Genomic DNA, 27036 nt, shown 5'->3' with positions numbered 1-27036 from the left:
CAAGACAGGGAGAACCTGGGCTTCCAGGCTGCTTACCTGCAGACCAATGAGAAACAAACTTCTATCTTGCTTAAGCCAATCCTATTTGAAGTATCTTCCAGCAGCTCAACCTATATGTGTGTAAAGTGTAAGGTATTCTCCCCGCTGAGGAAGGAGGAAGGGGCGTAGCCACGAAGTGTGGTATAATAAAAGCTTTATTGAGTACAGAGCGCATCTCGCCCAACGATGTTCCCTGGTCCTGGGGACAGATACCAGGGAAGTTGCATGAGGTGACCCGCGTGGGGAATATTTAAAGGGTTTCTAGGGTGGTCGAGCTAATACAGTGTGTCCATAAAATCATGGTGCACTTTTGACCAGTCACAGGAAAGCAACAAAAGATGATACAAATGTGAAATCTGCACCAAATAAAAAAAAAAAACTCCCAGTTTCATACCTATTCAGTGCAGTTCGATGTGGGCTCATGCACAGATTTTTTAGGGCTCCTTAGGTAGCTATCCCGTATACCCTCTACAGACTCGTCACTGACCGATGGCCTACCAGAACGGGGTTTCTCCACCAAACTGCCGGTTTCCTTCAACTGCTTATCCCACCGAGTAATGTTATTCCTAGGGTGGCGCTTTGTTATAAACGTGCCAATATTCATATTGCACTTTGGTCACGGATTTGAATTTAGCGAGCCACAGAATACACTGAACTTTCCTCTGTACCATCCACATCTTGACTGGCATGGTCGTGGGCTGCTCCGCTGTATACAGTGTTACGTCATCATCTGCGCATGCGCACATGCTGCCACATCATCCTACAGAAACTGGGAGGGTTTTCCTTTTATTTGGTGCAGATTTTACATTTCTATCATCTTTTGTTGCTTTCCTGTGACCGGTCAAAAGTGCACCATGACTTTATGGACACACTGTATGCCGTGGTGAAATCTCGCTGGCTGGCAGGCGGTCACTCTTTTCCAAGTGACTCCTGGAAATTTTCTTTTGGCGTGTATGGATGTGGGCGGTTCTAACCAAGTTCCCGGGTCTGAGTTCCTCACGCGACCTTCCCCATTGCTGACCACCTTACATTCTGATCTTTTGTGTTAATTAGGGGCACCGCTTATTTGTCTGGCTACTTCCTGCTGGTTAGGGGCGTTGTGGGGAGGGGGAGACTGGTAGGTGGTGGCTTTGAGGCGTGGTGGCTTTGAGGGGTGTCTGGCCATGAGTTGAGAAAGTTCTCGGATATGGTTCTGTAAGAATTTTAAAAAAAGGAGCAAATATGAGTTATATGCTGATAATTAGAAGATTTAGGATAGGGGCAGCCCAGGGAAGAGTGAGTGGCTGCCATCAGGAGTTACGCGGGTTGTAGGAGAAGAGATTTTTGCTTAATTTTTCTTGCAGACAGTTGAGGAGATTGAAGCTTCTTTCATCAGGCCAGTCTTATTGAACAGCATTGCTCCCTGCGTCAGCTCACTCTGGCGGCAGGTTCCTGGTGGGAGGGACAGGAGCAATAGGGGGATCTGCAGGGCCCAAACTTTTGGTGAGCTGGAGATGGGTAGGGGCCAGCAAACTGGAGGCAAAACTGTATGCCAGGAGTGAAAGGGGAAAAACTGCATGTCAGGAGTGACGTACAAAGGGGAAAAGAAGGGGTCTCATCCACTCCCATAACCGAGACCCATGAGGGAACTAGAGGTCCAGAGTGTGATGGCAAAATGGAGAAGGCAGCTCCACAAGAAATGAGATGGACTTACTCGTTCCTGAAGCATTACCCTGGGGTTTGGTGAGGATGATGGGGGTCTCCAAGTCCACGCCGTGTCAGACGTCCATGAAGTCTAGGAGTTTGAGCAGTAGGCCCATCTGGCTGGGTTGGCCTCCCATCTGAGTGGCTCTTCCTCCCATGTAGAGATGCTGAGGATGAGCCTGCTGCCCAAAGGGGGCAATCTCTCCACCAGTGACCAGGCTGCTTGCAGTTAGGGCAGGGTTCAGTGGGCAGCCGCGGGCAGGGCCCCTGCCGGGACCAGTGACCCTGCTTGCCACACTTAAAGCAAGCTCCTGGTGGGATTCGTCTTTGCAGCCCAGACTTGAGTGGGCACCTCCTATGCCTTGCCCCCATTGCTCTGCCAACCTCAGGGCTGCCACAAGAATCTGGGTTTGGAGCATTACCTTCTGCTGCATGCGAGCCTGGTGATCAGCCTCGGCCTGTTCCTCTCGACTATTAAAAACCTTAAATGCCATGTTCACCAGGTCTCAGATAGGGGTTTGGGGGTGTGAATAAGAGGAGGTGAGCTCCTGGGGAGCCTGGCACCCAGATCCAGCCGGAAAGGAAACGCTGGAGCCAGAGGCAGGACAGGGCCAGAATTTCCTGCAAGAAAATTGGGGTTGGGCGTCCTGCAAACCGGTGTAAGAGCCAATGGGCCAGCTGAGAATGGCCTAGTTGTTGCATTGGTGCGGGGCAGTGCCCTGTGTGTGTAGTCTTTGGAAGGCTGCGGTGCTTGCCCTCAGGGCGGCAGAATGCAAATTGCGGATTGCCTTCCTGCTTGGGAGGGGTGCTTGTTTGCTATTATTTGCTGGAGAAGGGGTTATTTCTCCCAGCTTGTTTTGCTGGGAGAGAGAGAGAGTCTGTAGAGAGAGAAGGAATGCTGAGGGGCTTGGGAGCCCTGACTTTGGTCCAGCCTGTTTGGCTGGGAAGTGCTGTTTTGCTTGTGGGCCTGTGAGTCCAGATAAGCCTGGAGAATGAGTTGGGGCTTTGGGGAGCGCAGAGTGAGAGAGAAGCGGTCTTCCCTGCCTGTTTGCTCCTTGGCCGTTACAAGACTTTAATAAATGGAATGGCCCACCATTTTCTGGCTTCACAGTTTCTTTACCATCTGCCCCAACCCAATGAGAACCTTCATGGCCACGCCATGATAACAGCAGCCACTGCCCTTACAGTATCCTTCTTGTTTAAACAAGTTTAGGTTAAATTTCCGTCCCTTGCTACCGAAACCAGCCTCAGTGGTAGTCTTCAGCCCAGCCTGAAGTACTGTGGAAGCAACATGAAAAGCAGATGCCTGAGAGTTGAGTCTTGCAAGGTAAGTCAAAGACCACCTGAATCTTGGTTGGGAGAAAAAATGGAGTTTGTTATAAGAATACATCTGGATTTGAATTATTCAATATAATTGAAAAGTTCCCAGGAACAAGTAACATAGATCCAGGAATAGCCATTGCTGCATTGCTTCCTTCCTGGAGTAAGGTACACATCTCCCTTCTGGGTACCTCTCCTGGTCTCTTTCTACAAACTAGTGCCCTCTACTGACAATTTCTGCTGTCTGAATACTTTGAATAACTAAGGCCCCAGCATTTACTGGAGGCATCTCTTTTGTTGTTGTTGTTATTGTTGTTTAAATTTTATTTATTGATTTTACAGAGAGAGGAGGGGGAAGGAACAAGAAATATCAACTCACAGTTACTTTACTTTAGTTGTTCATTGATTGCCTCTCATAAGTGCCTTGACTGGGCAAGCCCAGGGTTTGGAACCGGCAACCTCAGCATTCCAGGTCAGTGCTTTATCCACTGCACCACCACAGGTCAGGCTGGAGGCATCTCTTAATGCAGCAATTTTCAACCAGTGTGCCACAGGATTTTAGTAACTCATTTATGTGTGCTGTTGTGATAAGGTGCCAAGGAATTGCAAAATTGTTAACATTAGTATTTTAAAAGGAAGAGTCAGGCCCCCTTACCCAGGGGTCCCCAAACTATGGCCTATGGGCTGCAAGTGGCCCCCTGAGGCCATTTATCCGGCCCCCATTGCACTTCTGGAAGGGGCACCTCTTTCATTGGTGGTCAGTGAGAGAAGCATAGTTCCCATTGAAATACTGGTCAGTTTTTTTTAATTTAAATTTATTTGTTCTTTATTTTAAATATTGTATTTGTTCCCATTTTGTTTTTTTACTTTAAAATAAGATATGTGCAGTGTGCATTGGGATTTGTTCATAGGTTTTTTTTATAGTCCGGCCCTCCAACGGTATGAGGGACAGTGAACTGGCCCCCTGTGTAAAAAGTTTGGGAACCCCTGCCCTTACCCCTCCTTTCTGATGAGAAAAAAACCCAAGAGAAAGAGATTAAAGGGACAAAAGTTAGTAATTAATCATAGTTTAACTGTAGTTCCCTGGAAAGACTGAGGCCACTTGCTAGACTGTGAAAAAGGTAAAACTTAATCTGAAAACTTTCTCTTCTTCTGTCACGGTCCAGACACGACAAGTCTGTTATGGGGTCCTCGAACAGGAAAAGGTATGGAATTAAATAAATGATAGACAGAGAATTAAAGATATATACATAAGGATGGGTTCTGGAGGACCACACGGCAAGCAGTCTCTACTGCTCCTAAGCCGATGCAATGGCGGCCCCCAGAAGCTCATCTATCTTTATTCAGGGAAAAAAAAACGTGATCCACTAGCAATTCAATTGTTTCCAAGACAACTCAAAGACAATCCCCACCATACCATTTAGATCTAACTTTATACCAATAAGAAACTAGCTTCCAGCCTCCTCGAGAGAACATGGGCGGGATAAGCAATAATCAGGTATAGCTCTTTGTTAACTGGGCAGGTGAGTTTTGTGATTAGGCCCAGCACCTGTCCCCTGGATATAAAAACACCCTGTTTATATTTCAGTCCCCAACATCCTTCCATAAGAGCCTTTAGGAGACAATGTTTACATATCTTAATTAAAATTTTCTACACTGATTCTAACTCTTCCCCCTCTCCTGGAGTCCTGAGAGTGACATATACCTCTAGATAAAGGGATCACGAGCCAACTCCCCTTGATTGTAAAACCTGCATTCTGTAACATTTTATGTGTGTTAGAATAATCATCCCTTTTGAAATTATATGTATAAAACTTGTAAACTGAGCAAGCAGGGACTACCTTATTCCCCAACACTTTTAGCAAAGATAATTTCATTTAACTTCTCTCCTTATCCTAAGCTAAACGTTTCATTTCCCACTATTATGGCAACAGGGATAGGTGGTAGACCCTAGAAATTTGGGAATGTCTTTGCCAGGTATGTAAAACATTTATCACTACTGTGTTATCTTGTGGTCTTGATGTGTAGAAGTGCTTTTTCCTTTTAATAGATTCTATAGATAAATGTTGTAGCTTGTTTGTAATTGACTATTGTACCATGCTCCCTCCTTACCCACCCCAATCAGTACTTGATTTTGTATAAAAGAAGGCTCAGAACTGTATGATAGCCTACATGATTTGGGACCGTGCTCCATGTAGCTAGCTGGCCAATTAATAAACTCCTCAAAATTTCTCCTGTAACCTGTCTTGGTGTCTCTATGTAACCTGCGGATTGCAATACTTTATAACACTGTGAAATGAAAAGGGTTGAAAATCACAATCTTAATACATCCTTTTTGCTTCCCCTGCAGTTAGCTGCCTCGCTTCTGCCGTTTTTTTCAACTCATGGTTTACACAGAACAAGTCTGATAATGCCAGAGGAAAACTGCTAAGTCCTGGTTCAGATGCTGCCTCCCAGACAATGGTCACATGATCTAAAACATGCCCACCTGCTGGCTGTCCCCTCTGCTGGGCTGTGGGCATGGCAGGCACCACTACTGATGCGTCTTTTACATCTACACAGAAATGTTAGCCAGTACTTTTTTTTACTTCACCAGGAAGAAACTCAACTCAAATTGGCTGAAGCACCGAAAGGACTTTCCTTTGGCTCTTGTAAGTCAAGAGTTCAAGGCAGGGCTGGATCCACGAGCTTAAGTGACATCATGAGAACCTGGCATCTCTTCATCTCTTTTAGACAGATTTTTCCAAATAGAGATGGCTCTCAGCAGCTCCCAGATTATATCCTCATAGCTATAATCCATGGGAAAGAGTTTAAGGAGCTGAGCACAATGCCAAGTCATTGTATTAGCTATTGTTCTATAATCACTCCCAACAGTTGCCCCCAAACTCTAGGTTCGAGACATAGTAAGCTGTATATGTCACTGCCCAGCTCCTATCCCATCACTGTGGCTTAAGGACTGCCAGCTCTGGATCAAGCCTACCTCTGGAGTTAAGGTGATGTCAACCCACCTTATGACATCATCAGAGAATAGGGGAAGATGTGGGTTTTGTCACCAGAAGCCAGATTTGATTCCGGACAGGAAGAAGATAACAAACATTCGCTGTAACCTGAAACTCTGACTGCCCAACATCCATACCTATCCTCCTTCCTGTAAATATACTTTTTAAAAGGTCCTTGCTTAAAATAATTCAATTATACCACATACCACCAAAGCCAACTTGCACCCACTGCATCGGAAGAAAACAGAGGGTATAGATTCTCAGTCAGTTGCTGCATCCAGTTCCGGGTCTGGAATCTTTAGGTGATATGTGGTCTTTTCAGAGCGGCCAGAAAGAACTCTACCAAGTGAATCTCTGAGGACCTAGATAAGAGGACTTGATGGCTGACGTATTCTGAAGTGCCACCAGCAGGGTGAATACATTCCAATCAGTCTCCAATTCACCTGGATTATCCCACCCAAAATTTAAGTTTCAGATTAAGAGCATTTGATTGGCCTACCTTGCACCCTGCACCCACCCATTGACCAGGGGACAGCAGGACAGGTTGCATCTGATGGGAGAGGGGACATGGTTTCTGTTACTGTAAGAGGGAAGCTAGAATACAGGGCTAACATGGCAAATCCTCACTGCATGTGATTCTATGGCTTGCTAAAGAGCTAGCCAGTAGGTGGGTGGCTGGATCATCCAGGGAAAGATGGCTGCCAGCACAGAGGGACCAAGGGTCAATGGCATCCTCAGGACTCCCTCTCTGTTCCATGCTCCTCTGCTGGCTTCATCAGACACACGACCTCCACACAGGTGCTCCCAACTGCCTCAGACTTGGCTCCTGCAGCTCAGCACCTCCCACAAAAAGGGGAGTGCCTCTTCCCCTGTAGACCCCACAAAAATTCCACAGTTGATGCTGATGAGGTCCTGGCCCATCACTGAACCAGGTGCAGAGCCCCAGAGCAGAGGCACACTGGGAATGTGGGGAAAGAGAAGAGACTGGCTTCTATCAGCTAGTATGTGGACAAGGAGGGGAGAAAGTAAAATTCCCAGGAAGGAAAAGATAGGATGCTGTTGCCAATGGAGGGAAGAGGCTGCAGGGCAGGGGCAGGAAGGAAGGTGAACTGGGTAGGGGAACACAGAACACTCCAGGAGGTAGGAGTGAACCAGGGGCTCCAAGATCCATCCCAGGACACTGAGTAGCTGTCCACAGGATAAGGTACATTGGGAGCCAGCATAGTGAAGAGGCGGACAAGAAAAGAGCTTCTGACAAGAACAGATACTCCCTCCAAGCTCCTCCAAAGAAGGGGCGGGAAGCCACTCTAATAAAACCAGAGAAAAGAGACTGATGTTAGTGCAAGAATACTTCCAACCTCGCCTGACCAGGCAGTGGCGCAGTGGATAGAGCGTCGGACTACGATGCTGAGGACCCAGGTTTGAGACCCCAAGGTCGCCAGCTTGAGCGTGAGCTCATCTGGTTTGAGCAAAGCTCACCAGCTTGGACTCAAGGTCGCTGGCTCCAGCAAGGGGTTACTCGGTCTGCTGAAGGCCCGCGGTCAAGGCACATATGAGAAAGCAATCAATGAACAACTAAGGTGTTGCAATGCGCAATGAAAAACCAATGATTGATGCTTCTCATCTCTCCGTTCCTGTCTGTCTGTCCCTGTCTATCCCTCTCTCTGACTCTCTCTCTGTCTCTGTGTAAAAAAAAAAAAAGAATACTTCCAACCTCACAAAGACAGCCTTGTGTGACCAGGGTGGGGTTTATATAAATGTGAAAAATGCAGACTTGTACATGTTTCTGAGCATGTCTTTATCCTGCTCTGGCCCCTGTTCCTAAATGATGTGAGATAACACTTCGTCACATGGGGCCAATTCTTAAGGTTAATTGAAAGTGGCCTTTCTCCTGGATCGTCCACGGCACTGAATTATTAATCACCCGCAGGTATTTACAGGCCTTTAAACACTTGGACTTCTTGCAATCTTCTTCAGAAATGTTTTTGCCAGTGGAAATATGGCTTCCTTTTGGCCATGACAGCGGAAGGGTTACCATGCAGGGGGCCGTGGACCTTGCTAGCTGCCTGGCTCCAGCCTTAGAATGCCCTGAGAGCTGCAGTCAGCAGGGGGAAGAAGGTCACCATCCGTCCCAGAGGGCTGTGTGAACACGGCAGTCAGCACAGTAATGGCTTCAAAGATATCTATGTTCTTACTCCTGGAACCTAGGAATAGGCTCCCTTACATGGCAAAGGGGACTGTGCAGGTGTGATTAGGTTAAGGGTCTTGAGATGGGAAGGGTATCCTGGGCTATCTGGGTGGGCCCTGATGGATACATGAATCTACCAAAACTTCCAAACTACCCTTTTGCTGTTCTGCTTGGCTATCTGACCCCACCCTTACTGGACTATCGCCCCTGAAGCAGAAAAGTTCTAGGAAGCTGGTCAGCCACCCCAAGGAGAAGCGTTCCAAGAAGCCGATATCGTAGGACTGCAGAAGGGAGCATACCAGAACTGCTGACGCAACACACACTTGCTCAAAGCTCTCCCTTAACCCTATAAAAATTTGCCTCAGAATCTGTTTAGGTGCACTTCTCTTAGAGGAGTGCCCGGCAGGTCTTTCTCCTCTAATAAAGCCTGCACACCTGGTGTTCGAGTGCCGTCTCATTCTTACAGGCCCCATGCAATCACAGAAGCCCTTATGAGAGAGAGGCAGAGAAACTTGGTGTGAATTAAGATGATGGGGAGTCAGAGAGATTAGGAAACACTGCTGCTGGCTTTGGAAATGAAGGATGGGGCTACCTGCAGGCAGGTTCTGGAAGGTGGGAAAAGCAAAGGGATGGGTTTCCATCCAGCCACCAGAAGGAATGCAGCCCTGCCTCCAGAATGGTAAGATAATCAGTGTGTGTCTTAGCTACAAAATGTGTGGTAACTTGTTACAGCAGTGACAAGTAAAGAACACAGACATTCAACTCAGACCTGAGGGGAATATGGGGATGGTTTAGGGAGACCCAGAACCCCTTTCCCGAGACACCACCCCAATGCCAGCTGAGCAGCAGAGGTCAGGGCCTCCAGTTCTCCAGACACTCCTGCCAATATGACAGTCCCCTGAGGGACAGTTTGCAGGAGAAAAAAGGCGTGTGGGGAACGTGCCCTGCCCACAAGAGGGTCCTAGCGGGGTTCTGGGGCAGAGCGGTCCAATTTCTCTGAGACAGTTTTAGGGTGCGGGGTCATGCTTTCTCACTATCTCACACCAGTCCAGACCCCAAAAAGAGCATGGCCATGCGTCCTCTGCACACAGGTATCCAAATGCTCCAGACCCTGCACCTGTGTGGGACTGCAGTTCCTCGCCACCCCTGGGCAGGTCATCCAGGGTTTGTGCAGGGCCTCACTCACACTGACCGCCAGGCCTGCTTTGCATCTTGTCCAACTCATCTCCCCCATCAGGTTCCGCTCTGAATTGGGCCCTCCCAGGCTGGGTCTTTGGGCCCAACCCTAAAGGCTGTAAAACAAGACTGACCTTCCTCCCCTCACACACACGTCCCCTCGTCCCCACTTACAGCAACCTTGAGGTCTCCCACTAGAGCCCCTGCAGGGACCCCACGGGTGCGGGAGGATGTGCATCCCTCAACAGGGCGCACACCAATGGGAGCGGGCACAAGACCTTGAAGGGTCCTTACTGTAGTAGCCTCTCAGTCAAGGTTAGGTCCTCCAGCCTCGACTGGCACTGACCCTGGTGTTTGACTACAATTTCCCTATAATTGTAGGGGTTGCAGGTGCGGAGGGGAACCAGGCGACACCATCCTCTGTTAGATACTGTAAGGTATTTTTCCCCACCAAGAAGGAAGGAAGGGGCCCAAAGTGTGGATGTCACAAAGTGTGTTATAACAAAAGGCTTTATTGAGTACAGCTCATCCTGCCCGGCGAGGTTCCCTGGCCCCGAGGAAAGATGGAGGCCAGGAAAGTTGCAAAGATTAAACCGTGTGGGAGATATTTAAAGGGTCCCTCTAGGGAAGTCGAGCTAATATGACATGGTGAAATCTCACTGGCTGGAAGATGGTCGCTTTTTTCCAAATGGTTCCTGTGAAGCCTCTTTTGACGCGCTTGGTTGTGGGCGGTCCTAGCCAAAGTTCACGGGTCTGAGTTCCCCACGTGACCATCCCCCATTATCCACCAAGCTTACATTCTGACCTTTTGTGTTAAATAGAAAAAGGGGCGCCGTTTATTCATCTGGCTACTTCCTGCTGGTTAGGGGAGTCGTGGGGAGGGGGAGATCTGAAGGTGATGGCTTGGAGGGGTGTCAGGAGGAACATCTGTGTGGCCGTGAGTTGAGAAACTTCGCGGATGCGGTCCTGTAAGGATTTAAAAAAAAAGAGTAATAGGGGATTTGTAGGGTCCAGCCTTTTGGTGAGCTGGAGATGGATGGAGTCCAGTGGTTCCAACTGCCAGTGGTCCTGTAAGGAGGCAAGCTTGAGGCAGAACTGCATGTCAGGAGTGGCGTAAAAAGGGGAAAGGAAGGGGTCCCATCCACTCCCATAACCGAGACCTGTGAGGGAACTAGAGGTCCAGAGTGTGATGGCAAAATGGAGAAGGCAGGCCCCGTGTCCACAAGAAATGAGATGGACTTACCCACTCGTTGCTGCATACCCTGGGTTCTCCAAGTCCAGGCCGTGTCCTAGGAGTTCAAGCGATGCGCCTACCTGGCTGGATTGGCCTTCCCATTCGGGTGGCTTCTCCTCCACGTAGAGGCGTTGAGGAAAAACCTGTTGCCCAAAGGGGCAATCACTCTGCCAGTGACTGGGATGCTTGCAGTCAGGGTAGGGTTCAGTGGGCAGCCGCCGGCAGGGGCCCTGCCAGGACCAGTGACCCTGCTTGCCACACTTAAAGCAAGCTGCTGGTGGCTCTGCTGGTCTCAGGGTTGCCACAAGAGCCAGGGTTTGGAGTGTTACCTTCTGCTGCATGCAGGCCTGGTGAACAGCTTTGGCCTGTTTCTACTAGTTGGGAGCATTAAAAACTTTAAATGCCATGTTCACAGGTTCCAGATGGGGTTTGGGGGATTGGGAATAAGAGGAGGGGGGCTCGTGCGGAGCCCGGCACCCAGATCCTGCAGGAAACATGGAGCCAAAGGCAGGACAGGGCCAGGACTTCCTGCAAGAAAATTGGGGTTGGACGTCCTGAAACCCAGTGTAAGAGCCAATGCCAGGCTGAGACTGGCCTGACAGAGGAGAGACTTAAGAACACAGTGGAGAAGGGAGGGGCCCTGGCCAGCAGGGGAGGAGAAAGAATGGTAGTGATGAATAAGAAACAGGTTTTTGTGAAGGGAGGGGAGGGGGCTCTCAGAGGGAAGAGACCTGAGCACAAAAGAGGTCCACTGAGGGACCAGAGAAAAATCCTGAGAGAGGGGCGCCCCCGGGAGTCAGACAGGAGGGGAAGAGAGTTGGGAGTCCGTGGAGAAGGAAACATTAGGAGTGGAGGTTTTAGGTGAGGTTTCTCTAGCCAGAAAAAGGCCTGTGCAGTGGAACAGGTGGCACAGAGATTAAGGACAGGTGCGCAAATAATTAGAAGCCATGAATGTAAGAGATCTCCAATCAGTTCCCAGCTTTTTTGGCGATAGTTAAATTGGTGAGGATGTTAACACTGAAAGTCCCTTCAGGAGGCTAATTCAGTGGGTTCCATGGCCTGGCCACAGCGGAGAAGAACAGTTCTTCTTCTTTAGGGAGGGAGATTCCTGTGCCCCACGGCTGCCCTCAGTCCTCGGAGTGGTCAGATTTGAGTATTAGCGTCCTAAATTTCAAGGTCCGGCCACGGACCGAAAAGGTAAAGTGGATGTGCTTGGGACGTCTCCGAAGCACACGCACTCGGACGGAAGAGAGTTCCCTGATGTAGCTACAGTTTCAGACAAGAAGTCTCGGAGGAAAGAACTGAAAGGCGGAGGCAGGGGACTTACCACACCGTGCACCGAATTGGGTGGGAGGTCAAAGATCCTGGTTCTTTCTCCTGGTTCTTTCTCAGAGGGGATGAGGAAGAGAAACGGTCCTTGCGGACTTCTACTCCTCCCGGGTTTTCGGCACCAAAATGTAAGGTATTTTTCCCCGCCAAGAAGGAAGGAACCGGGCTCGAGCCACCAAGTGTGGAAGAACAAAAGGCTTTATTGAGTACAGAGCATGCATCCCGCCCGGCGAGGTTCCCTGGCCCCGAGGAAAGATGGAGGCCAGGGAAGTCGCAAGGATTAAACCGCGTGGAAGATATTTAAAGGGGTCCCTCTAGGGAAGTCAAGCTAATATGACATGGTTAAATCTCACTGGCTGGCAGATGGTCACTTTTTTCCAAACGGTTCTTGTGAAGCCTCTTTTGGCGCACTTGGTTGTGGGTGGTTGTAAAGCCAGAAGGCACAGCCAGGGCCACCACCACAGCCGCCCGGCCCATGCAGGTTCACATTGGATTCGGACAGTCGGTAAAGAAACAACGGAGCCAAAAACTGATGGGCTGTCATCTTTAATCCTAGCTTGCACCCGGCGGGCAAGTAAAAACACACACTGGGCTCCAAGGCCCACTCACTTTCAGTGCTCACAAAGCCACTGACTTATCCGAGTTTCCTAGAATCAAAGGTTTCTAGCTCACCAGCTTTATTCTCCTCAGTTCCCCATCTCCTTCCTTATCCCAAATACAAACTCTGCAAAAACTGGCATCTCACTCAGCACTCCGCCATCTTGGCTGCTTTTCCTGGCCTCCTCCACGTGGCCTCCTTCCACTGCTGGCTCTACTCTCTCTGTTCTCTCATGCTAATCTCAGGAACCAAGAGCCCAAACTCTCGTTCTACCCCCATTTTATATTGTAGCTTCACAATCTCTAATCCAATATACAAAGTAGGGAAGTCCCTAATACAAAGTCACTTCTCTGAGGCATGATTGGATTGTACCACCCCACATCAAAAAGGGTGGGAAAGGCTTAATCCCAAAACCAAGCCCCAGGCTACAAGGATTCTCAACACACATTAATATCACCTGGGCGACGGCCTCACGTGGGCAGCGGAGCCATCTTTAACAAAGTGAGCATAATACATTTTATCCGCCCAACACTGTCCTTTCCTTGGAAAATGGAGGAAAAGGAGTGTAGAAGTCCCCTGATTTAAAGGACAACTAGGGTTATTTGGTCTTAAATTCTCTGAAAGGATTAAGGTTAACTGAGTGTTGGGCAGATAAAATGTATTATGCTCACTTTGTTAAAGATGGCGCTGCCCACGTGGAGGCCGTTGCCCAGGTGATATTAATGTGTGTCTCTGTGGGCTGTGGGCAGGCAGGATCCTTGTAGCCTGGGGCTTGGTTTCGGGATTAAGCCTTCCCCACCCTTTTTGATGTGGGGTGGTACAATCCCATCACGTCTCTGATAAATGGCTTTGTATCAGAAACTTCCCTATTTTGTATGTTGGATTAAAGGTTTTGATTCCTACACTATGAAATGGGAGCAGAATGGGAGCTTGCTCTCTTGGTTCCTGAGATTAGCATTAGAGAGCAGAGAGCAGAGAAAGGCCACGTGGAAGAGGCCAGGAGAAGCAGCCAAGATGGCGGAGTGTTGAGTGAGAAGCCAGTTTGTGCGGAGTTTGTGCAGGGAGAAGGAAGGAGATGGGGAACAGAGATGAATAAGTCTGGTGAGCTAGAAACCTTTGATTCTAGGAAACTCGGATAAGTCAGTAGCTTTGTGAGCACTGAATGTGAGTGGGTTTTGGAGCCCAGTGTGTGTTTTTACTTGCCCGCCGGGTGCAAGCTAGGATTAAAAATGATGGCCCACCAGTTTTTGGCTCCATTGTTTCTTTACCAACTGTCTGAATCCAATGCGAACCTGCATGGGCCAGGCTGCTGTGATGGTGGCCCAGGCCGCTGGCTTTACAGAACTTTGAGAAACTTCTTCCCTTTCAATAGGAGACATAATTTACATACCACCTTGCATTGATTGTAGTTCCTCCCTTTCCTGGAATCCTAAGAGTAAAATACCTCTAGGCTAGTGAGGAAAGAAGAACCCTGAAAGATTTGTAAATATCTTTGGTTGTGTTACCTTGAAAGTCTTATTGTTTCTGTGTATCCCCTAGACAAGGGGTCCCCAAACTTTTTACACAGGGGGCCAGTTCACTGTCCCTCAGACCATTGGACGGTCAGACTATAAAAAAAACTATGAACAAATCCCTATGCACACTGCACATATCTTATTTTAAAGTAAAAAAAAATGGGAACAAATACAATGTTTAAAATAAAAAACAAGTAAATTTAAATCAAGAAACTGACCAGTATTTCAATGGGAACTATGGGCCTGCTTTTGGCTAATGAGATGGTCAATGTGCCCCTTTCACTGACCACCAATGAAAGAGGTGCCCCTTCCGGAAGTGCAGTGGGGGGGCCGGATAAATGGCCTCAGGGGGCTGCATGTGGCCCGTGGGCCGTAGTTTGGGGGCCCCTGCCCTAGACAAATGTTATAATCTTGTTAATGATTGTGCCATAATGTCATGCTCTTCCCTGCCAGCATGTAATCACGGGTATATAAGCAGCCCCTGAACTCTTTCTGGGACTGCACGATTTGGGCCTGCAGATGCTCTGTGTCAGCCATATGTGGCTGGCATACTTAAAATGTCCCCCTTTAATAAAACTCTTCAAAATTTATCTGGACTGGGTGTCTCTACGTGGACTCGATGAAGTGAGGTAGTGCCTTTCAGAATCTGGGGTACAGTACTTTATAACACAACCTCCATGCTTCATTATTTTGTCTACTGAGGTGGTGAAACAGGACACTTCAGCGCCGCACTGCGCTCCCGAGGTCAAGCGGAGATGTAGCATCCACCGGGTACAAGAACAAGCATCGGAGACTTTCAGGAGCATAGGTGTAACTTTATTGGCCAGTTTTACCTGCACAGGGGCAAATTCCCGAGGTGTCCAGAGACACCGTACTCACAAAGAGCTGCGGATGGGAATCGCACCTAGCGCTCACAGCTAAATCTTTTTATAAGCTAAGCAAGCAAGCCTAATACAGAAGCAGATGTGGTGGTAACCTATTTGCTAAGGGGGCTGCACATAGCATAGCAACAGGGGCTGGGGTCTAGCTCATTGGCAAATTCCAAACCTAAATTTCTGATAAGGGTCTTTTAACCAATAGAATGCAAACGTTTGTCTCTTTTTCTTTTTCTTTTTCTTTTTTCTTCTTCTCTCTCAGCCTCCCAGAGTCCCTATCTGTCTCTGCTTCTTGAACGACCTTGGGCATGTTATTCCTAACAGAACAGGAGCAGGACCTGCCTGTAACCCTTAAGTTCCCTGTTCCATTAGTGCCCTGCTTATTTTCTGATCTTCTCTTGGTCCTTACAGACAGCACGGGTTCCTGGGCCGGGAGCGGGAACTGTGCCCTGCGATCCATGATGCCACCCACAGGGGTGGCAACAGGCCTGCAGCCTGCAGCTTCTGCCCTCCGAGCAGCTGCGGCATTAGAAGCATGCCCTAGCAGGGATCAAGCCCAGGCCGCCAGTTGTCACAAGCCAGATAGCCCTGCATCTGAAGCCTGCGGAGAAAGCACCGGCTCTACCCTATTGGAGGGGGTGGCCCTAGCACCACACCCGGTCCGCAGCCACAGGGAGCCCCGGGCGCCTGCTGCGCCCCGCCTGGAGCCCTGCGGTTTCCGGGGAGCGCAGGGTCAGCTCCGCGCCCTTGCTGGGCCGGCCCAAAGCAGGGCCAATCCGGGGCGGAGCTGCCGCCTCGGGCGCTGGGCCCTGCCTGCGCTGTCTCCCGCCGCAGGGCTAGGGCCTGTCGAGGGACAGCCTCCCGCACTCATCTATCGCCCTGCGACGCGCTTCAACAGCCTGACTCCAGGCGGCGGCGGCGGCGGCGGCGGGAGGCGCGGAGACCTGCGAGACCCGGCGCTAGGCCGCACCCCGACGGCCGGCCCAGGGCGGGTAGGTACCCTCGTCTCCCCAGTCTTGCCCCAGATATGGCGCCCCGGGGCCCTGGGCCACTTTCCTCCACCGCGCCAGCCCGGGCTGGGGCGTAGCCCCCGTCTTGCCCCGGCTCCTAGCGGGGTGCGGAGTGGAGTGACAGTGAGGCGGGTTATTCGCAGCCAGTCGTGGGTCAGGAGGTGTGGGGGTGGAAACCAAAAGGAGGCCTCCTCCTTTGCCGAGGACCCAGTGTCGGAGCGCTCTCCGCAGGAGCCGGGTGGAGCCTCCCAGGTATCCGCATATGTGGGAGCCAGCAGCAGAGGATCCTCGTGTGTCCCCGTTTCTCCCACCCAGCCTCATCCACAACCCATCTAGCGCCTCCCACAGACTCCCCACGGTGTGCTCACCTGGATAGAGAGTTGAGGGAAAGAGCAGGTTTTAGAGAAAGTTACAGGATTCAAACAGGTTCTGGACCCCAAAGGGTAGGGTCTGAATGTCTCCGGGCTTTTCCTAAATGTCTGGTTCCCACACCCAGCTCACCCTCCAGTCTGAACAGTATTTGGGGGAAATAGAGGTTCTGGTTAGAGAAGGTTTAATTTCTGCTCAGAAACACAAGGAAATTTCAGGGAGAATCCTAACTACTTTCCAAGAGAAACCTGAAGGTGCTGCCCAGGGCCCTTCCCATTGAGACTCACTCAGCACAACACAGCACGGTCAGGAGACCCAGAAAGTCTGCTTCTATGTCACTCCTAGGGTCCAACCTGGTGGTTGGGGTTGCTGTCCAAAATCCGCCCCAGCAGGCCAGTGGAGTGAGGGGGAGCCCGGTTCCCCAGACATCACAGTCCTGGTGTCTCCACCCTCAGGGCAGGTGGTCCCAGTGATTGGGGGCGTCTCTGGGGGCCTGCTGCTGCTGCTGCTGCTGTTCATCGGGGTGAGCTGCTGTCTCTGGAAGAAGACGGGTACCAAGTTCACCTATGAGGAGCTGCCAGGGACTGGGGCAGCCTCCACCCCACCAGGGGACAAGCTCTGCCCCCTGCACACTGGGGCCCAGATGAGCAGGTGAGGCAGAATGTGGGGCTCCGCGAGCTTGGCCTTACTTGGTGCCCTCCCTGTGGCGCTGCACTGTCCTGCCACTGAAGCAGGGCAGGGAGGAAAGGCCTGCTGCTGTGGCCATGCTGGGAGCTCTCACGAAGAAATGCAGCACCACAGCCAGGAGACAGGCACTGTGATGCTCACTGTCCAGCTGAGAAAGCTGAGCCTCAGAGGGCATGAGTACTAAGTGGGAAAACAGGCATTCGTACCAGGCTGGCTGACTCCAGAGGCTGTACTCCTCCAACTCACCATGCCTGTGGGCAGACAGAGTTCTTGGCTCTGGTTGGGGGGTTGGGAGTGAGGAAGTAGCCTGATATGGGCCCCAAAAAAGGTGTTCTTGCCTCCTGCTGGCTCCTACTGGTTTCTCTTCCTCCAGCCCCAAGCACTCAACCCCTCTGGGCAAGAGCTCTGAGGCTACACCATACCCTTGCCACCTACCTATACGCCATCTCCCCAACTCTCTGGACAGGCCACCAGGTGTGCCATTTGTGGTGCCCCCTTCCCTCCAAAGCCAAGACTGGGCGCCCCTGCACAACAGAGCAGGCCCAACTGCAACGGGACTCCTGCCCAGCCCCGGAGCTCCTGCCCCACGCCACCGGCAGCAGCCCTGGTGAGTGTTCCCGCCAGGACCTGCCCAGAGCTCAGAGGTCAGGGTCTGCTCAGGCCTGCTGTCATAGGCCGGGCTCTTGGACACAGCCTGAATAGACCCAAGGATGCCTGAGTTGGCCACTTTTTCCAGACACTGGGGTTTACTAAGTGCCTGCTGCACTCCAGCTGGGGCCAGATAGAGCCTCATGTGTCATTTTGGAGTCAGACCTCACCATGCCTCTGGGAGTATCGTTCCATTTTACACATTCTTTTCTTTTTTTCTTTTTTTCTTTTTTTTTTTTTTTTTTTTGTATTTTTCTGAAGCTGGAAACGGGGAGAGACAGTCAGACTCCCGCATGCCCCCAACCGGGATCCACCCGGCACGCCCACCAGGGGCAACGCTCTGCCCCTCCTGGGCGTCGCTCTGCTGCGACCAGAGCCACTCTAGCGCCTGGGCAGAGGCCACAGAGCCATCCCCAGCACCCGGGCCATCTTTGCTCCAATGGAGCCTTGGCTGCGGGAGGGGAAGAGAGAGACAGAGAGGAAGAGGGGGGGTGGAGAAGCAAATGGGCGCTTCTCCTATGTGCCCTGGCCGGGAATCGAACCCGGGTCCCCCGCACGCCAGGCCGACACTCTACCGCTGAGCCAACCGGCCAGGGCCCCATTTTACACATTCTTTTTTTGTGTATGACAGAGACAGAGAGGGACAGATAGGGACAGAGATGAGAAGCATCAGTTCTTCATTGTAGCACCTTAGTTGTTCATTGATTGCCTTGATCAGGGGGCTACAGCAGAGCAAGGGCTTAACCCTTGTTCAAGCCACTGACCTTGCTCAAATCAGATGAGCCCGCGCTCAAGCGGACGACCTTGGGGTTTCAAACCTGGGTCCTCCGCGTCCCAGTCCCATGCTCTATCCACTGTGCCACTGCCTGGTGAAGCCATTTTATACATTCTTAAACTGAGGCTCAGAAGGTTAATTGTGCCTTGCACAAGTTCACAGAGTTAGTAAGTGTGTCTGGAAATGGAGTCATGGTGGTTCTGGGTGCAGAACCTGTGCTGAGTCCTGTTCCAGGACGATGGGTTAGCTGATCCAGGGGGCAGAATGGTAGAAGCTGGCACATAGCTCTCTCCCTACCTCTGTTCTGAAGGCTTCCCAAGAGTCCTCCCCAGGGATCAACAGTCATCAACTTGGCCCTTCTAATTTAATGAGGAAGAAGAGAGGCAATACTTTATCAGTGAGGCATCTTCTGAACGTAACAGAAAAGGGCCAGAACAAGTGCTGGGTCCTGTGAGCCCTCCCCCCAAGCAGGTTCTGGCCTCTGGGGATGGAGGTTGAACCACAGACCACAGGAGTTGAATGAATACTGTGGCCTCTGCCAGGGGCCCCAGGGAATAGCAGGCCTGGCTGTACAATACTAGTACCGAGAAGCCTCCTGGAGGGGCTGCTCTAGAGAAAGGGGCAACGTTCAGTCTGGAGAAGCAAGTGGGGCACTTATGGTCAGGAGTGGCCCAGCTGAAGCTCAGCCCAGAAGGGGTAGGCTGGGAGAGGGGCGGGGAAGCCCAAAGCTTGCTGTCCCCCCCCCCCCCCCCCCCCCCCGCCTCTGCCTTTCTCTGGCCTGCCAGACCTCCCAGCTTCTGTGTTGCAGGAAATAGCGTGTGTGATGGGGATCAACCCAGAGCTGTACAAGCGTTCAGAGGACAAGAGTGAGACCGACTTCCCAGAGGGCTGCCTGGGGCGGCTGTGGTTCTCCATGGAGTACCAGCAGGAGGCTGAGCGACTGCTAGTGGGCCTGATCAAGGTGCAGCAGCTCCAGGCCCCCTCAGAGACCTGCAGCCCCCTGGTGAGGCTCCACCTACTACCAGATGAGCAGTGCTTCCTCTATTCCAAGTCCAAACGCAACACCACCAACCCACAGTTTGATGAGCACTTCATCTTCCAGGTAGCGCCTCAGGACAGGCAGGATCTGAGAAGGATCCTACTGTGCTAGCCAGGGCCCTGCAGGCCCCGGAAACCCTAGGCCACAGGCCTGCCCCACTGGGGCCTACAAGCCCTGAACTCTGATAACGGGGGAAAGGGAGAGATTTGGAGGGCAAGTGGGCAGAGGGCCAGGCTCTTCCTGTCTCAGCTGCCTAGAGGAAACAAAAAGAAAACATTATTGAATCACCTACTGAATGCCAGGTCCTGGCTGGTGGGGCATGGAGGAGGCACCCCAAAGCCCTGGAGCACTGTGGGGTTCTGACAAGGATATCCAAAGAAGACAGAGAGTGAGACCCTAGCCCTTGGATGAGGACAGGAACCTGCAGGCCCCAAGAGCCATTCTGGGCAGGGTGCCTTTGCTGTTTGTTGGGCTGCCTGGCTCAGGGCCCACAGGGGCCAAGGCTGTCAGGACACTGAGCCAAGTTCTGAGTGGCCTTGGAGCCTCAGCAGGTGACTGGGGGCCCTTACGAGAAGCCAGCCACTAGAAACTGCTGAGAGGCCTTGGACAAACTTTTTTTTTTGTGTGTGTGTGTGTGTGTGTGTGTGTGTGTGTGTGTGTGTTTCTCCTGTGTGCCCTGCCGGGAATCGAACCTGGGACTTCCACATGCCGGGCCAACACTCTACTGCTGAGCCAACCGGCCAGGGCGCAAGACAAACATTTTTAAAAGCTGGGCAGCCTGGCTGGCAAGGTGAGAGGGCAGTTGGCATCCAGGAAGAGTGTGACCATAGGGGACAGAGCCTAATTCTTGCCCTCTTATGAGCTGAGAAAAAGGGTGGCATGGGGCCCAGCCCCCGACCATCCTGCTGAGGCCAAGGCTGTGTGAACCTGTTCTGGTCAGGACAGCAAAACCCAGGTGTGTGGGCTGGCTGACAGCACAGCCACACATCATGCTCACATACTTACTTTTCTTCACTCATCACTTCCCTACCCTGTCCCCACATTAACATGATCCTGACCCTCTCTTGTGTTTTAAGGGGGAAGGGGGAAGAGAAAGAGATGAAAATCAACATTAATTGGCCATCTGTCTTAGGTCAGACACTGTGGATTTTACAACCCAGAAAGTAAAAACCATTATCCCATTTCACATGTGAGGAGACTGCATCTCAGGAAGAGGGAAGTTGGTGTGCCTGACTCAGAGAGCAGAGACAGGCGGATTCCCTAGGGACCAGTGTAGGGCCTCTTGCCATGTGCAGGCAAATCACGGGAGGTTCTGTGAAACAGTCAAGTCCACTTCATGGGTCTAGGGTGGGTCCTACGATCCCACATCCCTAACAAGGTCTAGAGAGTGGACCTCTGCTGGTGCTCAGACCACACTGTACATGGCAAGACCCTGGCAGATAGTCCCTCCTCCTCAGGGAATGTCACTGTGTTGGCCATACTGCTGGGAAGGGTCCCCAAACATGCCTGGGCTGAGGGTGCACAGGTCTATGGTTCAGATACCCCTCACCAAAAGCTCCTGCATCCTAAAGAGTCCGCCACACCATTCTGTCTCTGGTCCCCACGCCAGCCCCCAGCCCAGCCCTTGTTTCCCCGGGTGTCTAGCAAGAGCATTGCTCAGCGGGTGTGAGGTTCTCAGTGTACCACGTGGACAGGCAGAGGAAGCACCAGCTTCTGGGCCAGGTGCTGTTCCCCCTGAAGAGTGAGACCCTGGCAGGCAACTGTCGGAGCATTATCTGGAGAGACCTGGAGGTAAAGGTCAAGGTCACTAGACACATGCCATTGTGTGTCAGGCTACCATGGGCAGCCAGGAGATATAACTGAGCACCTTGGCATACTGCCCACCATCCCTGGAAATGTGACTTGGGGTGGCGAGCCTGGGTAGCGCTGCATGGGGTGGGAGTAGTATGTGGAGTCGCTCCTGGCAGGGAGGGGAGGTACATCGGCCTAGGATGTCAGGTTACCCAGAGCAACTTGAAAAATCTGCATTTGGATTCCCATCTAGATCAGACAACTGTGAAAGGTGATATTCCAAATGGACCACCTGCCTTCCCCAGCCCCCGGAAAAGACCGCATGGCTCAGAGTAGGCTTTGGACCCCCACAGACCTGAGGTAGAAGCCTTGGCTCTGGTCCTCGGCACTGTGTGACCTTCAGCAGGTCCCGTCAGCTCTCCAGACCTTAGCTTCTCTGTCAGGCAGTGGGTGGCTATGTCACGTGATAGCCTGGGCCTGACTGCCAAGAGGAAGAAGGAAGGCACTAGGACTCCTCCTGCACCTGCCAGGGAGACATGGCGCCTTTCCCTGGGTCTTTCCAGCCTCCCTCAGAGTTTGGCGACCTCCGGTTCTGCCTCAGCCACAACGACTGCCTGAGCCGCCTCACAGTAGTTGTGCTGCGAGCCAAGGGCCTGAAGCTGCGGGACAGCAGATTTGTCAGCAAGTTTTCCCTGGTACAGATCCCGCCCTGTGAGCTTGGGGCTGGAGTCCGACCCTCACCCCTGGCCTCTCAGTTTCTACTTGCATCTGCTCATCACAGAGCACTCACTGTCTTACGAGCCGTGCCCTTCCTCTGTGGACATTGATTGGTGTGAGACGCCATTTCCTTATGTTGAACCAAGGCTGCATCTCCTTGACCGCCACCAAGAACCCTAAGACTCCTGAGACCAAGTCAGCCTCTCCCTTTTCTGAAGGCAGGGTCAAGGCTCCTTGAACTTGTGCCCACCTCTATTCCTGCCCTTCTGTGAGTGGAACCAGTTCCTCCAGGCTGAGGCCCAACTCCTTCCTGCTCCCAGGGCAGCCTCCCCAAGCACAGGTATGGCCCTCCTTTCAAAGAGGTACCCCAGGCCAGCAGGGCCAAATAGCGCTCAGCTTCCTCCAACCTTCCAGAACCCGGGAGCCAGAGAAGCAGGGGCCCTGCATTGGCTGACCCCACACATCCCAGCCCTGGGTTGGCCTCCAGCAAGGTGGTGGCTGTTTGCCACTCATGTGTTTTGCATCTGAAGCAGGCTGGCATTCAACCTTCCATTGTTGCTCCAAAACCCATGTGAGCCCCACCCACAAAAATGTGGCTTTCTGAAGGAGAAAGTGTTTAAGGGGCCTTAGTAGGCCTGAACCCCTAGCACCCAACTGGGAGAAATTACTGTGTGGTTGTTCTGGACCAAACACGAGCAATTATTGATTGGAACCCAAATTGATTATAAATTTAAAAAGTCTGCCTGACCAGGCGGTGGCACAGTGGATAGAGCGTTGGACTGGGATGCCGAGGACCCAGGTTTGAGACCCCGAGGTCGCCAGCTTGAGCACGGGCTCATCTGGTTTGAGCAAAGCTCACCAGCTTGGACCCAAGGTCGCTGGCTCCAGCAAGGGGTTACTTGGTCTGCTGAAGGCCTGTGGTCAAGGCACATATGAGAAAGCAATCAATGAACAACAAAGGTGTTGCAATGCGCAGTAAAAAACTAATGATTGATGCTTCTCATCTCTCCGTACCTGTCTATCCCTCTCTCCGACTCTCTCTCTGTCTCTGCAATAAATAAATAAAAATAGAAAGCCTTTATTAGCCGGCCTGCGCGACTGCTAGCTGAGAAACAGCTAACAGCCCCGAGCCTAGGGAGAGAGCAATTTTTAAGGGGATAAACCACAAAGTCATAGCTATTACAATATGTACACACCAATGTTCTTGACATTTTGGTAGAAAGCATTCTTTGTTCTAAAACTGATTACAATTCTTCCTGTAATTGCTGCAAGACTAAAGCATAAAACTATATCCTGCTTCTGTAGGCAAGATTTAAATCAAGATATCTAACTAGTTGGGCTTGTAAAAATTTTTCACTCTAAGCTACTGCCACAGGCAAGCTCCGGTCAATGCTGAACTTCCTTGGACAGACTATTGGGGATTTTCTACTCTAAGCAGCTACCAAAAGCAAGTTTAGAATTCCTCTTTGTGTCCAAATCTCTATGCACAATACTGAGGACCTATACACAACAGTAGACCTGTATCACAGAGTGCCAGGCTAGGGTAAACAAGGGCCAGCTAAGCTGTGGGTGGTTCAGGAAGCAGGCAGGCAGGAAGGGAGCTGTGCGTGTCCTTGCCCTGAGGCTGTACGGTAATCAATCCTGTTTCCTCTTGTAATGCCCTCTGGCTGCAGCAGCTGTGAGTAATGTGGTCCTGGCGTTGGGGTGAGCAAATGCCCCCACTCCTCAGCCAGACCTCCACAGGCCAGAGGCTGGGCACCTGTCAGCCCTCCATCTGTACTGCCCCTCAGGTGTGTTTGTCAAACTGTCTCTGATGAACCACAAGTTTGTCAAGTGCAAGAAGACGTCAGCTGTGTTGGGCTCTGCCAACCCCATGTACAATGAGACCTTCAGCTTCAAGGCCGACCCCACTGAACTGGACACTGCCAGCCTAAGCCTGACCGTGCTGCAGAGCTCCGAGGGGGACAGTAAGGCTGCCCCCACGCCCAGGGGGTGGGGCAAAGGGAAGGGGGCGCTGCTCAGCATTCAGGTAGCATGGATCCTCGGAGAGAGCTGCAGGGTTTCTGGTCCGTTCACTGCCTGAGGACACTAGCACCAGGCACTGAGCGGCTGAGGCTAAGGCTTGCTAGAGGGAGAGCTGGGATCCACACACAGCTTAATTCCCTAGAAAGATGGAGACTTCTGCCACTCCTCTAGTGGCAAATTATTAGAAGTTGGGCAGGCAGCCCTGCATTGTCCACTGTCACCACCTAAAGAAGCAGAGCCGGCTGGTCTTGTGAGCCAGAGCTTAAGACCCTTCTCCACTGTGACAGTGGAGGGTGAAAGCTTTGTTGAATGTCCCTCCTGGATGTGTAAGCAGGCTGATCAAAGAAAGCTTCTTTCTGGAGCTCCCCCCCCCCCCAGCTCTGATGGGAGGCGGCTTTACAATGGCCCAGCAAGAGGATGAGGTGCTTCGGGAGGCACTCCGGAAGGCTGGATTTCCACCTGGGCATCCCCCCACACTACCACCTCCAGCTCCAGGGCAAAGTCAGCATCTCTTTAGGGGCCCTCAGCTGAAACGCAAGGAGGGAAGGGCAGACCACTTCCTTGGAGGAGAGGAGTGGATGAGAGAGGGGGAAGAGGCGCTAGGGGTGCCTGAGGCAACCTGGCCTCTGTGCTCCAGAGAATAACAAGGCTTGTCGTCCCCCGCAGAGAGCCAGCCTCTGGGCCCAGTGGTGCTCGGCTCCTACATGTGTATGCCCGAGGCAAAGAGCTAGAGCACTGGACTGAGATGCTTAGCAAGCCCAAGGAGTTGGTGAAGCGCTGGCACGCTCTCTGCCACACCCCGGAGTCCTGATAGCAGGTATGGGTCTGCTTCAGGAGCCCCTCTCTCCATTGCCACATGTGACAGCCACTCGCAGGGCCACTGCTCCCAGCCCTCCTGCATAGCACTGGGTGGTGGGGCCAGCCAGATCTAGAAAGAGGTGAGTGCTGATGTGTGGGGAGAAGAGGTACCTGCTCCCCAGCCAGCCCAAGGGACCTTCCTAGTCACTCCGTTCCTCTTTTCCCACAGGCTGCCTGGGCTTAGGACCTGAGCTGGTTTGGACCGGCATCTCAGGCATTCGGAAGAAACAGCCTACTTAGCAACAGCATAGCTATGTGTGCCAAATGGACCTGCAGAGGAAGCTTGGGTTCCACCTTGGAAAGGTGGTGGTGTTTTGATGCTGAAGCTGCGGTTTCCAGCAGCAGGTTCTCTGGGGAAACAGGGTGTGGTGAGGGGAGGGGAAGATCTCAAGCACTTACTTCAGTTGGTCCATGGGTTCCACCTGTCGGTGTGGAACAGTCCAGGATGTCTGGGCCGCACCTTATGCCCACAGCTCAGGAAAAAGTGCTCCTGGGCATGGGGCTCACTGCTTCATGCTCTGCAGGACAATGCCGTGAGCAGCCTGCCCAGGTACCAAATGCTAGACAGCTTGTGGGCATCAGCTCCCTGTGCCAGGTTAGGAGGCCTCACCTGTGTTAGGTCCCTACCTAGGGCTGTGTCCTAACCTGCCCCCACATTGTGCCAAGCCCGGACCACAGCCCACCCTCCCAGAATCCAACAGCTCACCCTCCTGGTCTCACAGGTGCTCGGCTGCTGGTTTCTGAGATCTACCTGGGTAACAACGGTCAGCTCCTGGCATGCTCACTTTAGGCAGAAATGGTGAAAACACATGGCCGACACATAGCCCATAGAGCTGAGAGCTTTTCCCGTGAACCTAGCAGTTCCATTATGATTACTGTGCTGTGGTAGGTGTCGGTGTAAAATTCATTAAGATGAAAGTTTCCACAAACCATGGTCATTTACATGCATGAAGTCATACTCAAGGTAATGAGCAGGCATTGCTCTTGTCACTGATACTTAACAGGCAGTTTGTATTTTCACCCTAATGCTGTTGAACTTGCAGTCAGGAATTGTTATTGTATGACTGGAACAAAACTTTAAGTCAGCATCATCTCTTATGTAGTGAAGCAACTTCAGCAAAAGAAATTAGTGATCCTTGGATGGGTGGTTCAGTGGATGGAGCATTATCTGAGCATGCAGAGGTCCCAGGTTCAATCCCTGGTTAAGGTACACATGAGAAACAACCAATGAGTGCACAACTAAGTGGAACAAGTTGATGCTTCTTTCTCTCTCTCTCTCCCTCTCTCTAATCAATGGGGAAAAAATTATATTCAAGTAGTGAAACTTACACTCAGTTTCTGCCTTTTTAAAAACATTTTAATTTTTTGAGAGAGACAGAGACAGGAAGGGAAAGAGATGAGAAGCATCAACTCATAATTGCAGCACTTTAGTTATTCATTGATTGCTTATCATATGTGCCTTGACCAGGGGGCTTAACCCTCAAGCTGGATGAGCCCATGCTGAAGCCAGTGACCTCGGGGATTCGAACCAGGGTCCTCAGCATCCCAGGCTGACACTCTACTGTGCCCACCACCTAGTCAAGCCAGTCCATTCTTAATGTACATCGTGTGGATTTGGACAAATGTATTATGACACACTGTTATGTTTTTAAGTATTTTTGCAGTAATGCTCATGGGATTTTTTAAAAATATTTTTGCACTTGAAAATATTTATTTTATTTTATTTTATAAAAATAATTTTTTAATTATATTTTTGCACTTGAAAAGTGTGTTTTCTGCAGTTGTGAGCAGGTGTTCTATGTATTTCTTAGGTCAAGTTAATCTGATCTGTCAAATTATCTATTGTTACTGATTTGGGGGAGATCTGTTCTTTTATTCATTATTGAAACATTAAAGTTTCCTACTGTGATTGTGATTTTGTGTCTTAGTTTTGTCTGTTTTGTTTTATATATGTTTTATGTGTCATTAAGCTCATACCCATTTAAGATTGATAATTTTCTAAGGGATTGACCTTTTTATCATTGTGAAATAGCCTTTCTCTACACTCATAATGGCACATTTTCCTTATATTTTTAACATGTTATTTCTTAAAATTTTTATTGAACTTATTGGGGTGACATTAGTTAACAAAACTAGATTTCTTATGATCTTATAATATGTTT

The 27036-nt window shown here is 51.1% G+C and overlaps 1 protein-coding gene across 1 annotated transcript; it reads left to right on the top strand.

Annotated features, from left to right (window-relative positions):
* The first annotated feature begins 10363 nt into the window (after window positions 1–10363).
* On the top strand, window positions 10364–26675 carry LOC136313668 (synaptotagmin-15-like). Its single transcript, XM_066244155.1, is given in 13 exon segments — window positions 10364–10373; window positions 11816–11986; window positions 15687–15947; window positions 16790–16985; window positions 17488–17553; window positions 17555–17628; window positions 19230–19587; window positions 21154–21274; window positions 21805–21955; window positions 23782–23958; window positions 24683–24723; window positions 24726–24833; window positions 25044–26675. Coding segments are annotated over 12 exon segments (1728 nt in total). The 3' UTR covers window positions 24828–24833; window positions 25044–26675.
* The last annotated feature ends 361 nt before the right edge of the window (window positions 26676–27036 follow it).

This window comes from Saccopteryx bilineata, chromosome 9, assembly GCF_036850765.1.
Source record: "Saccopteryx bilineata isolate mSacBil1 chromosome 9, mSacBil1_pri_phased_curated, whole genome shotgun sequence".
Classification (NCBI taxonomy): domain Eukaryota; kingdom Metazoa; phylum Chordata; class Mammalia; order Chiroptera; family Emballonuridae; genus Saccopteryx; species Saccopteryx bilineata.
This window is presented reverse-complemented; position numbering and strand designations above follow the sequence as displayed.